Source organism: Physcomitrium patens, chromosome 7 (assembly GCF_059467195.1).
Source record: "Physcomitrium patens ecotype Gransden chromosome 7, ASM5946719v1, whole genome shotgun sequence".
NCBI classification, from domain to species: domain Eukaryota; kingdom Viridiplantae; phylum Streptophyta; class Bryopsida; order Funariales; family Funariaceae; genus Physcomitrium; species Physcomitrium patens.
The window spans coordinates 6201714-6217185 of record NC_143416.1 but is presented as its reverse complement, the minus strand read 5'-3'; the positions used below and the strand labels follow the sequence as shown (position 1 = coordinate 6217185).

General features: G+C 35.4%; 1 protein-coding gene across 1 annotated transcript; it reads right to left on the bottom strand.

Moving 5' to 3' along the window:
• Positions 1-10674: 10674 nt before the first annotated feature.
• Positions 10675-13221, bottom strand: LOC112284412 (dioscorin DB3S). The gene is made up of 7 exons (XM_024524180.3): positions 13061-13221; positions 12472-12665; positions 12106-12218; positions 11869-11989; positions 11476-11637; positions 11077-11127; positions 10675-10924 (listed from the first exon to the last, which is right to left on the bottom strand). The coding sequence occupies exons 1-7, from the start codon at positions 13200-13202 to the stop codon at positions 10862-10864; spliced, it is 846 nt and encodes a 281-aa protein (XP_024379948.2). The 5' UTR covers positions 13203-13221; the 3' UTR covers positions 10675-10861.
• Positions 13222-15472: the final 2251 nt, after the last annotated feature.

Sequence of the window (15472 nt, the reverse complement as noted above, 5' to 3'; positions counted from 1 at the left end):
ACCAAGTCAAGTCTCATACTAGGTAAGAGGCCCGTAATAGGACCTGGATTAGATGTCTTCTGCAATTAGATCCAATTGGCTCTCCGAACCAGGCTCACCCGACGTTGAATTGGTCCTTTTCTTTCCTGCTGACTCCCGTTATTAGAATCGAATGGAGCATTTCGTTATTCGTGAGTATGCCCCGACTGACTATAATGGGGTAACTGAACCTTGCCTCTCAATATTTGCACAGGAATTGGCTGTCGCTTCTAACATCCAAAGTGACTAAATATTAATAAATCTTCATCATTTATATTTTCATCATATAGATGTGTTACAACACGACATCGATCCCTTTTAAACTTGTGCATCCTCTGGTATGCACTAATTTACCTAGTTGCCGTTTGATTCATAATATGTTCTCCAAATCTTCGTTTAGTCTATCTTCATTGTCTCTGCTATCCAATCAATTTCATCTTCCCACTGCGGGATATCTATGTCTTTATTAAAGTCTTCTATATTTATTTCTGTATTTCTTTGTTTAAATAATTTCACTCTCTTCCCTGCAATTGATATTTTTAACCTTGTGGCATCTAACTCCCACAATGAGTAAGTCGCATTATCATGAATAGTTGTTACCACATACGGTGCAAACCAACGTTTTGAAAACTTTCGTAAAGTACTATATTGGTTGTCCAAACTACTATCATAAAAAAGTATTCAATCACCTTTTTCAATTGCTTTAGATCTCAATTGATGTTGCTTATTGAATCGTGCCTTGTTTTGTAACCTTGCTCTTTGTAATCTTTCCAATGCTATCTGCACATCTTTCGATCTTTGCTCCAATTGTCGAATCCTAATAGCCAGAAGTTCTTCTCTTGTCAATCCATCTTCCCATCGTAGCATACTCCAAGTAAGTACCCTTTCTTCAATCGACATAATTGGTTTTCGACCTATCATAAGTTCTACTTGCATATATCTTGTCATCAAACTATGTGTTGTTCGATTAGCCCATAATACAAATGAAAAAAGCCGTGGCCACTCTTTAACTTTTCCATTACAAGCTTTAACTAATGCTTTCACAATCAGTGGGTGACCACGTTCGCTTTTTGCATTCCCTTCCGGATTATAAGCAGTAGTCAGTGATAGTTTAACTCCACATCTTTTAAAGAACTTACGAGCTTCTTGTGCATTTAATTCTCCACGATCTGCAGTGATTTTTCCTACGCATCCGTAGCAGAAAATGACATCTTCAAGCAAAACCTACAAATCTCCTCTGTAGATTTTATCCTCAATGCTCTTCCTTCTACTTAATTTGATAAACCTTCACGAGCTAAGATCAAATATTTCATCTGCCATAACCCATCTGGCATAATAACCAAATCAACAACCCATTTAAAATGAATAGCCAGAGGATATGTAGGATGAAGACCGTCTCAACGTCGGATATTAGAATACGATTGACAGATTTCACATGACTCTACAAATGAGAGCACATCTCGATACATATTTTTCCACCAATATCGTTCCTTGAGTTTAGCAAAAGTAGCCCAGATTCCTCTATGCCTTATCCATAAACTATGATGAAACTCCTTTAATAATTTTAGTTTTTCTTCTTTTTTGCCTATCACTCATTGTGGCATCTCAATTCCTTTCTTCGGTCTCTTCCATAAGAATCCATCTCGAAGCAAAAATCCATATGCTTTTCTTCTTATTTGTTTGAATTTTTCTGTAGACCAATTTCTTTACTTAGTCAAGGTATTCAAGTAATGACCAATATTCAATAATTCTCCTTCATAAGATTCTTCAAGAAATAACTTGTCTTCTCTGTTGAGATTTGATATTGAATAGAATTTCAATCTGACGTCATCAATGTCTTCAACCATTTCATCCTGCGTCTCATATCTTGCTCGAGATAGCATGTCTGCAACTAAATTATCATTCCTAGTAACATGCTTAAATTCCAGATTTAGTGACTTAATATAAGCAATCCATCTCAACATTGCAATATCTGGCATTGAACAGTTAGTAATCATTTCGAGCAATGGCAATCAATCTGTTTCAATTACTACTACTGCCCTAATCAAATAATCTTTTTCAGCTTTTATAGCCAAAACAACTCTCCAAAGTTTTCTTTTGACTTGCAAATATGCATGTTGATGAATACTTAAAAATTTACGTCCAAATCGAACTACAAATCTATTCCCACTTGAATTATCTTGACCCACAGCCCATACAATGGCAATTGGACTAGCGTCCACAATAACAATCACTAGTCTATTGTACTTATAATCAACCTTCCTCAATATTGGAGGTGACATCAATAATTTCTTTAATCTTGGCATTGCTTAAATATGCCTTTCTTCCCATTTAAATCGGTAGTTCTTGCGTAACAGTTCATATAATGGATCCGCTATGTGAGCATAATGAGGAATCCAGATTCGATAAAATACACATGCACCTAAAAACCTGCAAACCTCTGTTAAAGAATCACAATCCTCTTTCATCCTTTCAATTGTATCAACTTTAGTCGGATCTGATTTTCTTCCGTAAGATCCATATAAATGTCCAACAATCACAACCTCTTGTACTCCAAATACCGACTTCATACCCGATAATATAAGATGAACTTCTCTAAACCGAGTTAAAATCTTTTCACAATCTTGTATATAATCAACAACATATTTACGACACCCCCTCTTATCTAAAGTTTCATCCTTGTCTCCTTCTCTACATCCTTTTATAGGAACAACACCTCAGCAAATTCATCCACAATAGGTCTAATTCCTGCATTCCTGACAGTTACTGCATTCACCGATTGCATATCTTGAATAAAATGTAGTGATCCATTCTTCTTAGGTATCGTAAACAATCGACTAGAATACAGTGCAAATGAGGGTTTCAATATTTTTATCTTCATCTTTTCTTTTAATAGTTCCACCAATTTAGGTAAATATGTCCTTAGTACTAGAATTGGTCTTAGATTCCAAGGTACATGCGGTACAGTGAAGATAACCATAGGTGTTATAATATTCGGATCCACACACCTAATTTCATAAGATTTGAAGGCAAATGATCTACCTTGTTTAGCCAACAACTTTTTGAAGCAAGTAATTTCCTATAGCAATAAAGAACCATCAGAACCAATCTTCAATTCTTCAAAAGTCTCTTTAGTAAACTGATGTCCAATACTCATTGAATCTCTTAAACTTGCTTCTTTTGATGCTTCTCTTATTTTTTCCTTAAAATCTTCTGGTAATGATCCGGCAACAGGCTTTACCTTCTAATCTGTTATTTTATATCTCGTCTCTACAGTGACTTCTGGTGCTTGAAAAGATTCAAGTATGGTATAAACCTCTCTTGAATGAATCTCAATAATCTTATCATTATCCCCTAACTCAATAGATGTAATCAATTCCAATGAATCTTTCAGTCCATTTTCTTCATAAACACCTAAAATCCTCTCATCATCTTACAATGTACCTAACTTACATAATTCTCCTTCAATATTATATAATCTTTTTCTTTATTTTCATTTAAAATCATCAACTTTCTTATACATAATATTTCCATTCTCCAAAATACCAATAAAACTCGCATCAAAGGCACCTTCATCTCGCGAGAGTACCTCCTCTTTTGTACCTCCATAATCTCGCTTTATAGTGGTACCTCCCCAAAATCCTTAAATCCTTCAACAATCTTTGGCAATGGTTTCTCCGTCAACCTATCTCGATTCCGTTCATGGTTAGGAGGTATTGTTAGAAATTGTACAACTTTCCCTAATCCGAATTTTGACATGTGGACAAGCTCCATATAATTTGCCTCATGTGTTATTAGCTGCTCGTATTGCCCATCCATGTTCCATATCAATTGGCCATTTTTACTTCTTATAAAGATTTTTAGACATAAGATTTATTTCATAACCATAATCGACTAAAGCAACAATTGGTTCTTCTATATCTCCTACTTTCACCAATACCTTAGTAGTTGCCCTTGCCCAATGCTTTTGAGTATAATGGCTCAAAGTTTCCATTTTCTTATCACTATAATCTTCAAAATGTACTCGTTGATTATACCCATTCATATCATTTGTTGGTTGTTTGTAACCAATATCAACTTCTTCTTCATCTTTATATATTCTTGCATCAATAGCATGACTCATTCCAGTTTTGTCCATTAATTGCCTCTTTCGCTTAATGCTGTCAATGATAACATCATGAAACTCCTTCTTTGCAATTCCCAAAACTTCTTTCAATGTGAATTCTACCTTAGCATTTAATATATGTTCTTCCAACATCCCTTTCAAATTTGTTGCCGCTTCAATGTCAGAAAGTAGCTTATAAGCACTTGATTTGCCGTTATCTTTTGTCTCCCTTGTTTTTTCTTCCAATGATGTTGAGGTATCCTTTACAGGCAATTCTTGTGAAGCTGCTTCTCGAGCCTTGTCTCCTCGAGTTTGCCTCTTAGAAGAATTTCCTTCTGTCATATCATCAAAATTTCCTCGTCTCTTTTCTTCCATCAAAGCTTCATATTAGCTCTTAGCAATATATGCATGAATTGAAAGAGACTCAATAGGATCCTTCCAACCTGTTGCACCTTGTATTGTAGCTGCAATCTTCAATAACACTTCTCGAGGTAATTTCTCTTCTTGTATTGTAGAAATGGCAGAAGCCCAAAACTCACTAGTTTCCGTACTTCCACCAAGGTCATCATCTACTCTAGCACCATAACTTGCACTTTCTCATGCTGTTATTTCATGCTCTTTTAAGTAATCTTGAACCAAAGCTCTCATTCCTCCCTTGCCAAAATTAGTTTGAAGAAGATCCTCTCTATCTTTTAATGCTATCTTCTCATCTTTCCAGAAAATAATTCCTTGCCGTATCGTATTATTAAATTCATTGCAATCTTTCCTAGTATGTGAAGCATCATCACACCAAATGCATCTTTGTACATATCCTTGTTTTGAAACATTCTTCAAATTGTTTGTAGAAGTATTCTCTTCAAGTCTTGTCAATTTGATTTGAAGATCTCACATTCCTTGTATAATTTCTTCTATTCCTATATCTGCTTTCTTTGATAAGGATGTCGAAGGTTGAACTATAGGTATTGTTGGTGGTATTGTACATACTGGAGCTTTGGGTGCTTGTACTGTTTTCGGAATATTGCTCCTATCCTTCCTCCTTTCTCTTTTTGCAAGCAACCCCATTGCATCTTCAATATTCTTCCACTTTGTTGTCAATTCTTCATCTTCTTCTTTGTCTTCAAGAAGGAGTTCCAATTTCCTTTATAATTCTCCATCAGCAGCTTGAAGAAATAGATCAACTTTGTTCGGCTCCAATGTCAATTTTTCTACCTTCAATAATTGAGAGTACTACCTCTCAAATTCCCTCAGTAGCTCTGTTGCTTGCAAATTCTTATTAAGCCGTTCAATCCATTCCAAAAACAGCTTCTTAGAAATGTGATCAGCATCTTCCAAGAAATATTCGTCTTTCAATGCATGTGAAAAAACCTCCCATGAATTCCCATAACGATTTGTAATCGATGTAATATGGTCTCTTATCTCCGGTATCGTGGCAAGTCCAAATAATTTAATCATTTTCTTCTCAAAAATCCAATTTAATTCTATTTCATGAATATAACATCTTAAATACCTTGAAATATTCCTTCCATCAAATTGATCAATTTTATTGACCATTGCTTGCAATGCTTTGGTTGCCAAAGCTTCTTTTCGATTATTGCTTTGTTGTTGCTGCATTGATAATGAGAAGGCTTGAAACATACTAGCAATAGATGGATCCATGTGCATACCTTATCCTTTAGAAGAACCCCCATCAGAAACTCCTCTCAAAGATCCTTCAAAATTTTTATTTTCGTTCTCCATAAAAATAAAAATAAAATCAAAGAAATCCAATACCTTCCACTTCAAGCTTTCACGTCAAATTCACCACTTATGTTATATTACATACTATCTTGCTTGAGAACGCGTGGAGCGTCTAGCTGTAGAAAGTAGTATAGTATTTCGCTAGTACTCAAGCAGTTTATCAGGTTGTTGACTACCCAAATACAATCTTTGTCGGATTGTAATGTAAAAGCTTAATTCCAATATAAAATGCCTAGAGACCCTATATAACTTCAATCTCTTTTGTTATTTTTATTTTATTTTATTTATTTTATATTTTTTATTTTATCTTTATCGTTAATTACCTTAATCTTAGACTGTGAACTTTGGCAAGCTGTGATTCTTAATTTGTCCTTCCGACTTGTTGTGAAACATCTATCGCTAGTGTCTCTGCAAGCCCTTTCAAATGCTCAAGAAGTTCCAGTTCAACCCCGCTTACAGATTTTGAGGCTATGTTGCAATCCGCACTAATGTCCCTTGGCCGCTCGCCAATATTCCTCTTATCATTGTTGGTAGGTCCCCCGTTATCATAGAAATCCTAAACAACCTCCAATTTGCCAACTCCCAATACCTCTTTAAACTGTTGGCAGATATCTTTTATTTGTACAGTCAGATTAATACAACCACACATGTATTCAACATACTCAACCTTCTAGACAACTTTGAATTTCAACCACAGAAGTACCTCCCATTCCATTAACAATCAAGAGTACTAGCCTTTTCTTCTGTTACAAAAAATCCACTTCACCAATATAACCTTGACTTTCAGCAACTCCCTCTCTCTCAGTCTCCCTAAATACCTATATAAAAAAAACCCCCAATTCTCTGTCTTTTACTCCAAAGCATGAAGCTAGCTCTCTAACCTAAAACCCCGATTCTCGAAGAAAATCTATTTCTTAACCTATCCTTCCCTTTTACCCTGAGAAGATCCTATTCTTCTGCCTTTGACTTCCCAAATTGGAACAGCTGACCTCTCGCTTTCTTTCCCCCATTTTGGCCTTTAAGAGATTCTTTTTCAAAAAGGACGTTCTCAAAACGGCACAAAGAATGGAACAGCCTGAAACGGAATCAAAGCCCCGTAATTGGACCGCATTGGGTTGCCCGACCAAGTCAGGTCTCATACTAGATAAGAGGCCCGTAATAAGACCTGGATTAGATGTCTTCCAAAATTGGATCTAATTGGCTCTCCAAACCAGGTTCATCCAACATTGAATTGGTCCTATTTCTTCCTGCTGACTCCCGTTATTGGAATCGAATGGAGCATTTTATTATTGGTGAGTATGTCCAGGCTGACTGGAACGGGGTGACTGAACCTGGCCTCTCAATATTTGCATTGGAATTGGCCGCCGCTTCTAACATCCAAGGTGACTAAATATTAATAAATCTTCTTCATTTATATTTTCATCATATAGACGTATTACAACATGACAATGTACCTGATTCAAGAAGTCAGCATCAATTGGCACAATAGTAGTGCAAAGCCGAAATTTCTTTGGCTTCAATAATGTCGTACATTGTTGATCAAACGTTGCTTCTCCAGTCTTTGGTACAAGATACGATCTCCTCGATAACGCATCAGATAGTCCTTGCTGCTTTCCAAGTCTATAAGTGATAACAAAATCGAACCTAGATAGCGACATACTCCACCGAGCTTGACGTCGATTTAGAACTCGAGCCGACATGAAATACTCCAAATTCTTGTGATCTGTATATATGATCACTGGATGTACAGCTCCTTCAAGAAAGTGATGCCATTCTTGGAAAGAATCTATTATAGCAAGAAGTTCCTTATCGTGGATCTCATAATTGATTTTAACAACAAAGAACATTCGAGAATAGAATGCAACCAGATGGAGCTTCTTGTCTTCTGCCATTTGTGAAAGTACTGTTGAAAAAGTACTCTCTCTCATCTTATTTGTACCTCTCAGAAGTCCATTGGAAATGCCTTTTGGCCAATAGCAATAGAGATTTTTATCATCCATCTCCATTCATCTATATAAATGTCATAACTATTCTTTTTGCTACCAAAATCTCTTTCTAATCATTTTTCTTATAAGATTTATATAATATATGTCCTAAACACCAAATAAAAGAAAAAAAATAAGATTTCAAGAGTCACCTATGTCTAATAAAGATAGCTCTAAATATATCAAAACTATTATCAATATAAAATTAACCTCCATAATAGCCCTTTTAAACAACTTCTTCAAAGTAGTAATCTAATCATATTTTGTAACCAATTAAAATCTAATAATGTAGCTCTTGCCATATTGTGTAGTAAATTATATATATATATATATATATATATATATATGTGTGTCATTTTCACATAGTAGCCAAACTACAATACGATAGTATCTAAAGAACTATGTACTAACTTTGAATTAGTGCAAGATACTTTATAAAGTTATGACGGTGTCATGGTGCACTTAATTTAAGTGCATCAAAGATATTTAGAAGGTAATTAATTTTAATTATATATAAAAAAAGAACATAATACTAATATATTTATAAATTTAAATATAATTTAGAATATTAAATTATTATCTTGAATGGATTATTGGAGCTTGAAGGTATTATCATTTATGATAGATACTTGATTCTATGGTGGTTTAAGATAGATATTAGAAGAGGATTAAGGATAGGGATTTTTGGCATTAAGGATTTTAAACTTTAGGAAGGAGGGACTAGGGGTAGAAAGGAAGAGAAAAGAAGGTCATTGGAAATTTTGAAATAGGGCAAGATTCAAGCCTAGTTGGTATTTTGAACGTCACTTACTAAATTTTTATTTTTTTATTCTAAAATTTTGAGAGAAATTAGATCACATTGTTAGCTTTTCAATAAGCTATTTTATGCAAAAAATAGAGCTATGAAGAGGGAGATCCAAGCAAATTTGTGAGTAGGGGGTCACTAGAGTTTTCATGTGGTGAGATTCAAGACTAGTTAGGAAATTCTATGCCATTTCTCATATTTTCTTTTACTTATTTTGAGATTTTGTAGAAAGCTAGATCTTATTGTTATCTTTCTAATAAGCTATTTAATGCAATAAGAAGAGATATGATGAATGAGATTCACATGAATTTGAGGGAGGGGATTTATTAGAGTTTTTGGGAGTTGAATTCAAAAATAATTTGGTAATTTCTATGCCATTTATTAGATTTTTTACTTTTAATCTAGAGAATTTGGAAGAAGCTAGATCTCATTGTAAGATTTTTAACAAGTCTTAGTATGCAAAAAGAAGAGCTGTGACAAAAAAGATCCAAGCTAATTTATAAACAAAGGTTTTGAAGGTAGCAGCTATAATAAGCAATTAAGTTTTTTATCCTTGCTTTGGCTTTCATTTTCTCAAAATTTTGTTTAAGGACTTTAATAATTTGAATTTTGTAGCTTGAATTAAGTACACCAAGCTAAACTTTACGTAGATTGAATTAGTAATAAGTAAGTTATAGGTATTTTAGTAAGATGAGGTTTGGATTTAAGATTTGAGTTAAACAATGGGTACATCTTGGCCAAAGAAAAAATTGATTTAAATTTTGAACTCAGCCTTTAGATATCTTTTTATATTTGACTTCATTTGGATAAAATTGTACTTTTTTAAATCCACTTACAACTAAAAATCTTATATTTTCCTAAAGAAGCTCACACTCTTGACATTAATTCAAGTTAATAGTAATCTCAATAAAACCAAGGATTCTTTTATTTCTTATGCAAAACAATCTATAGTCATATATGCAAATTGAATAATTACAAGACTTGGTGAAAACTGGCACTCAACATGCCACTATATAGACAACCATTGTCCCAATTCAAGAGAGCATCAAAATTCTTTGATTGTTCTTTATGACCCTATGAATTTCTTAACCACCACTTAATATTCTATTTTTATTGTAGTGCTACAACTGATTATCTTAGTAGCTTTTACCATCACAACTTTGTAAAATCTAGTATTGTTTTGTAAGGATGCTAACACTTTGTAATTTTTAATTGCACCACCTTGCTTGGAACATTTGTTGACATCATCCCATCCCATCACAGTTCTAACATTGTCACAACTTGAGCTTGGTGTATTCAACTCCTCCAATTTGAAATGAAAATAGGGTTTTAGTTTTGACTATATCCCACATGTTCTTGCACCTTTGTAACATCTTCATCTTTGATTTCCATGTGTGCTGTAACTTGCTCCTCCTTATATAGTTAGTTCCTTTCTCCTAAATGGGCATTCTAACTTTCAGCATCCAAGTTGATTGTAGTTGATCTGCTCGAGATACTCCTTACTCCTCTCCCGAATGTTGTTTCACAGTGGGAGTATTACTCACCAGGTTCACTCAACAATCTTGCTCATCTGAAAGCACATTACATTGACTGTTCTCTTATGAGTAAGAAAATATCAGCTAACGCTTTGATACCATGATAAAACTAAGGGAGATTCACAGAACACCAACAATGCAATCAACAGTACATTCTATTTTGCTTCCATGATTAATGTCTCTACTGTTCGAGCTAAAGTACAGATTAGCAGCGGCTAATCAAATTCTCAGTTGTTCTAAATTAGGATTAGGGTTACATCTGGAAGACTAAGCTTTGCACACGATATCTCAAGACACGATGTTTGTTGTTATCTCAAGACACGATGTCTCGTTGTTGTTATCTCAAGACACGATGAAACAGTAATTCTTTTGTCCAAAGTGTTGAATGTTCTGGAACAGAACGTGGATGAGTACGTTCCTTTTCTTCTTTTGCGTGGCACATGGATGAATACGTTTCATTTCAACATATACCTACTCCAGTCTCTCATGAAAGGGAAAAATCCGACCATATATTAAATCGTGTCAGGTGTTCGGAGTCACCACAAACACCTCAAATTACCCAAGGGTTACAATTTATTCAGAAATATCACACGTTCGATCGACGTTTTTATCCAGTTCACTATGGTGAGTATTGTTCCTATGCATGACTGAAACTCATGCAGATCGGCTTCTGTGTTTACAAGGCGAAGAAGGTCACGGGTCGCCCATTCACATTTTGCAGTGGGCGAGCATTGTCAACCTGCGATCACAACGCAAACGCACTTGTGACATGAGCTACCGTGATATTGACTCACCCATTTTCGAATAAAACCAACAACTCTAAATTCTTCATTTTTCAAGTTGCAAATTCCGATTCCCTGACGTCTCAATTCTATCAGTTGCGGCACGTACCGGAATGGCTGCTCGCAGTTGGTTGAATTGCGCAGGTGAGAATGTCGCAAGCTGCGAACACAAACCCACCCACATTAGTAACAGTAGTCATCACCCAAAGCGTGCCACGTGCAGGCGACTTTTCTCTACATATCAGCACTGCTAGCTAAGTTTCTACCGCCAAGTTGATTCGTCAGTAAATAAAAAGAAAAAAGAAACAGCCGCTCGAAAATTACAACCGTAGAACTTTTTACGCTTTAGATCATGTTCCTTGACTGTGTGCATTGGAGCCTGCGTTATGACTAGCTGTGTTGGAGGTTTGGGGAACACCTTCCCACACCTTAGCAACCAGATCAACCTGGGGGAGGGTGACAGATGGAACGCTCGGAGTCAAAATGGGACGACAAGAGGCTGGCTTACCTTTGCGATGACTGCCCAGTTAACGCCCTCTGTGCAGGGAGGGGTGGTGAGAGAGCCGTTGTAGCGGTAGTAGGCACCCTTGATTTCCTTGAAAGGCAGCTGAATTCTGATGGTTGTCCTGGTTGTCACTGGTTGAGTAACTGGTGGCAACTGGGGGAAGAACTGCACAGCAACCAACGTGGCATGAAGCCATGGGTAGGCAAAAGCAGGCACTCCCTGTTCTACCTATTGGTTGAGCACTGTACATACAGGGGATCCTTGACCCTCGAGTCCGTGGATGTTGTGTCTAGGTCATGGCGAAGGCCGTCAACGCATGCAAATGATGAGGGAGCTGGAACAGAGATTCGACATGGGGTGCGTGAGGTGGCGAGGTGGATTGAGTTCATTCCCTACCTGAGCCAGGAAGCTATTGGTGTCATCAGCCTCTTCCAAGGTGAAGCGCACAGCAATTACTGTCGTGCGTTGTGGAGTTACATTAATGGATGTGTGCACTAGGTGGAGCTCCATCTCTTGCCTGGAAGGAACAATTGAAAACCATTAGTAGCAGTGGATGCTCTTCTTTGTTCCCGTTCCCTTGCCTTTCCAAAACGAAGGTGATGAGGGTCAAGGTGTGCAATTGGTAGTGCGTACCTGATGCCAAAAACCGTGTGTTCGCTCGGAATGTGGAAGTGGAAGTGGCGGAGGAAGTAAGTGATGCCACCGACTGTGATTGTACCAGCATTTAACGGGGATACTATTTCCACCTGGACAGAAGCACACACAACCACAGGTTGATGAGCTTGGAAGCCGAAAATATAAGCTTCGTGAATAAGGTGGACGTCAGGCTTGGCCCACTGGACAGGGGTGTAAGTGACAAACGGAATGCTGCAAATACGGCAACCAAGCGACTGGCATCACAGTGCAATGGCGTTCAGGAGGACTGTTGAAGACGATGATTCAGCGCGCTAACCGATGCATGCAGCAAAAGTGAGGGAATCGTCAGGGTTCATGACAAACCGTTGGGGTTTTCCCGTCGGTGAATATCTCAGCTGTGACAATCGCTTGGGTGTATGACCTGGTCAAATCGCCGTTGATCCTGGGGATGAGGTTGTTTGGAACGATGTTAATTGGCGATTGAAGTAGTCCAGTCCCGCACGTCTGGGAGCATGGAAGGTTGCCCCAGTCGGTTGTGCCTAGGTTGTAATTGTAAGCTGCGCGTTGGAAACAAATTTAGTCAGCAACAACGTGACTTACATCAAGATCAGGAAAGAACAAAGGCAGTGAGTCTCATTCACAGCACTGGTCAACATCATATGAACCGCAGGAACCATATGAACTCCCGAACGCGTCACGGAGGAGGCAGCTCCATAACTGGAGATGGATGCCTCATGGAATACATGCAACGAAAGACGGACACACGACGAGGTTTGAACCGCCTGTGCACGATCACATGCAACAGAAACGAACTCGTATGACCGAAGTACTGTAAATTCCCACATGAGCATGCCAATCGGCTTCTCAACAGGAAACTCCTACAGTCTCCTACATGACCCAGAACTCCGAACACTGTCATATCGGCAGCTGAGTAGGGCGAAAGTGAGCTCACAAACTGCACAGGTCAAGCAATTGGGGTTGACAGGAGGGCAGGTTTGCGCAGACACAGTCCCAGGGAAACTGAGGCAGCAGAGCAGAACCCATGTCACCAGCAGGCAAGCTCCGGTCAAGCCAGCAGCAGCGGCACTCTTCATGATGCAAAGAAGCGGCGATACCATAGTAGAAAATCCAACACTGTTGTTCAAAACAAACCTCTTCATCTAAATGGTTATTTAAGAAACTTGTTAGGCATCTATTTGATGGATTTTATCAATTTTTGTAAGCTATAGTACCAACTATTGTTTAAATTGATTCCTATCTGAAAATAGGTACTAAAATTTCTTAATAATCAATGCAATGTTTTTATTAGAATTTGGGAGCAATTAATCAAGCTTTATAGTAGACAGCTTCAATATTTATCTTTAATTTTAATTATAAAATCTATTGTAAAATTATAAGAGTTTTTTTTTAAAGTTAATTCTATTAAGTTTTAAGTGTGATTTTATTAGATTTAATTGTATTTGGATTTAATTGCAATATTCTAATATAGATTTTGTATAGCATCTTTAAAGATCAAATTTTTGCCATCTTCCATAGTACTAGCAAAAATCTCAATGAAGATGGCAAAGTTACCAAATCAAGTTGAAGTTTTTTGATCTTATTACAAATATCAAATTATGGACTTTGAAAATTGTCATAATAATGTAGAAGATGATATAGATGATAGTAATAGAAGTATATTAGATTACAAGTTGGTTATGAGTAATGATATAGGAGATAAGCTCAGTGCATCTAAAATGGAAATTTTTTCATGAAAGATCACATATAGTATTGGTATATAGCTTGTGGTTGGCAATATTGATCTCTTCATTATTATTTCTTTAAATATTTGATTAAATCCAATATTAATTTTATAAGATTTAACTATCTTTATATTACTTGATATAATAATTTAAAACTTACTGAAGAGATAATATTAGTGTCCTTTTATCTTATCATCATAGTGACACGGACACAGAATACAGACTTGATATCTACCAAGAAGTTCAAGAAGAACTGGCAAGAACTAGATTAATCAGATGAATACAAAAACAACACCAAAGATGTGAGCTAGAGCTCCAAGAGATGTGTTTGCAATCTAATTTCTTATTTAAGTGTTTATTCAATTATTTGACTTCCTAAAATATTTATCAAATGATAACATTACCAAACAACCTTTGATTCCTTTTCAAGGTGAATTTGATGATGGAAGCCATTGCAAATCATGTTTGGCTAGTACTTCACAAGTTCAACATCTAATTTTTCTTTTAATTGAAATCAATTCTCTTTATGTTACTTCTTGAATTGAGACTAGAAATTATACCTCTTTTGATCAATTATAGTCTATACAATGAAAATTATATTTTTTTAAAATAAAATATATTAATATCTATTAATTAAAAAATTAATAATCCTCGTAAGTAATAGAATAATAGGATTAATAAGGTGAATCCTAAAACTATTAGTTTTAAGCATAAAAGTATAAAAAAAAAAATTCTTTAGATCGATATCTTATTTATACTAAAATATATTAGAGCTAAGTTTTTTTAATTTCTAAATAAGGATTTTTTTGTATACCAATTATTTTTTTGAGCCTTTAGAAGCTAAGATTTATAAGTAACTTAGCAAGTATATCAACTTCTTATTAAAAAATAAGAATATAGTTTATTTAAATATTTTTAATTTTGAGCTCTAATTAATCATATCATCTCTAAGTTTGCATACCATCCCAAAAGTGGAGCTTTTGATAGTCAAATATCTACCATAATTGGTATTAGCAAATATTGCAAGTTCCATTTTTCTATCCTTAGAAAAAAATAAGCCATAGTATAAAGTTTCAAATACATATAATAAACTTTTTTTGGCTTCAATAAGGTAAATGACTTTGATTATGATTTAACATACCTCAATTGCAAATGTATTGAAGAAGTCTTTTTCTTCCTTTTATTGATAACCTAGTGTAACTAATCTTATTTTTTTCTTAATGGAATTTTTTTTGTTTATTTTTATTTTAAAGATCCATCTGGCTTAAATGAATTTCTTGCTTGGAGAAAGATTACATATTATTTAAGTTTTTTTTTTTTAATTATTACACTTCATTTGATATTTAAAATTGCTTCTTTGTAATTGATGGATTCTTCATATGCTTTGATGATTAATACATATTAGTCTTTGAAATTACTTGGGAGTCTTCAATTTTGAGTTGATCTTGGGATTATTGTAAAATGTTCAATATTCAAGCTTTTATACCTTGGTTTTTTTTACATAAGTTAACTATCTATGCCTTATTTTGATGAATTCATGATATTAGGATTTTTAGAAATATATCTTGTTATAAATTAATGGATTGTATTAATAGACTAGTATTTATAAATTCCAATGTTGG

Excerpts from the sequence above, each read along its gene's own strand:
- LOC112284412 (XM_024524180.3), bottom strand. The coding sequence starts at position 13,202 with ATGAAGAGTGCCGCTGCTGCTGGCTTGACCGGAGCTTGCCTGCTGGTG. Across the intron at positions 12,666-13,060 it reads TTGCTTGACCTGTGCAGTTT|CTTACAATTACAACCTAGGC; the intron begins GTGAGCTCACTT and ends TCCAACGCGCAG. Across the intron at positions 11,990-12,105 it reads CACACGGTTTTTGGCATCAG|GCAAGAGATGGAGCTCCACC; the intron begins GTACGCACTACC and ends TGTTCCTTCCAG.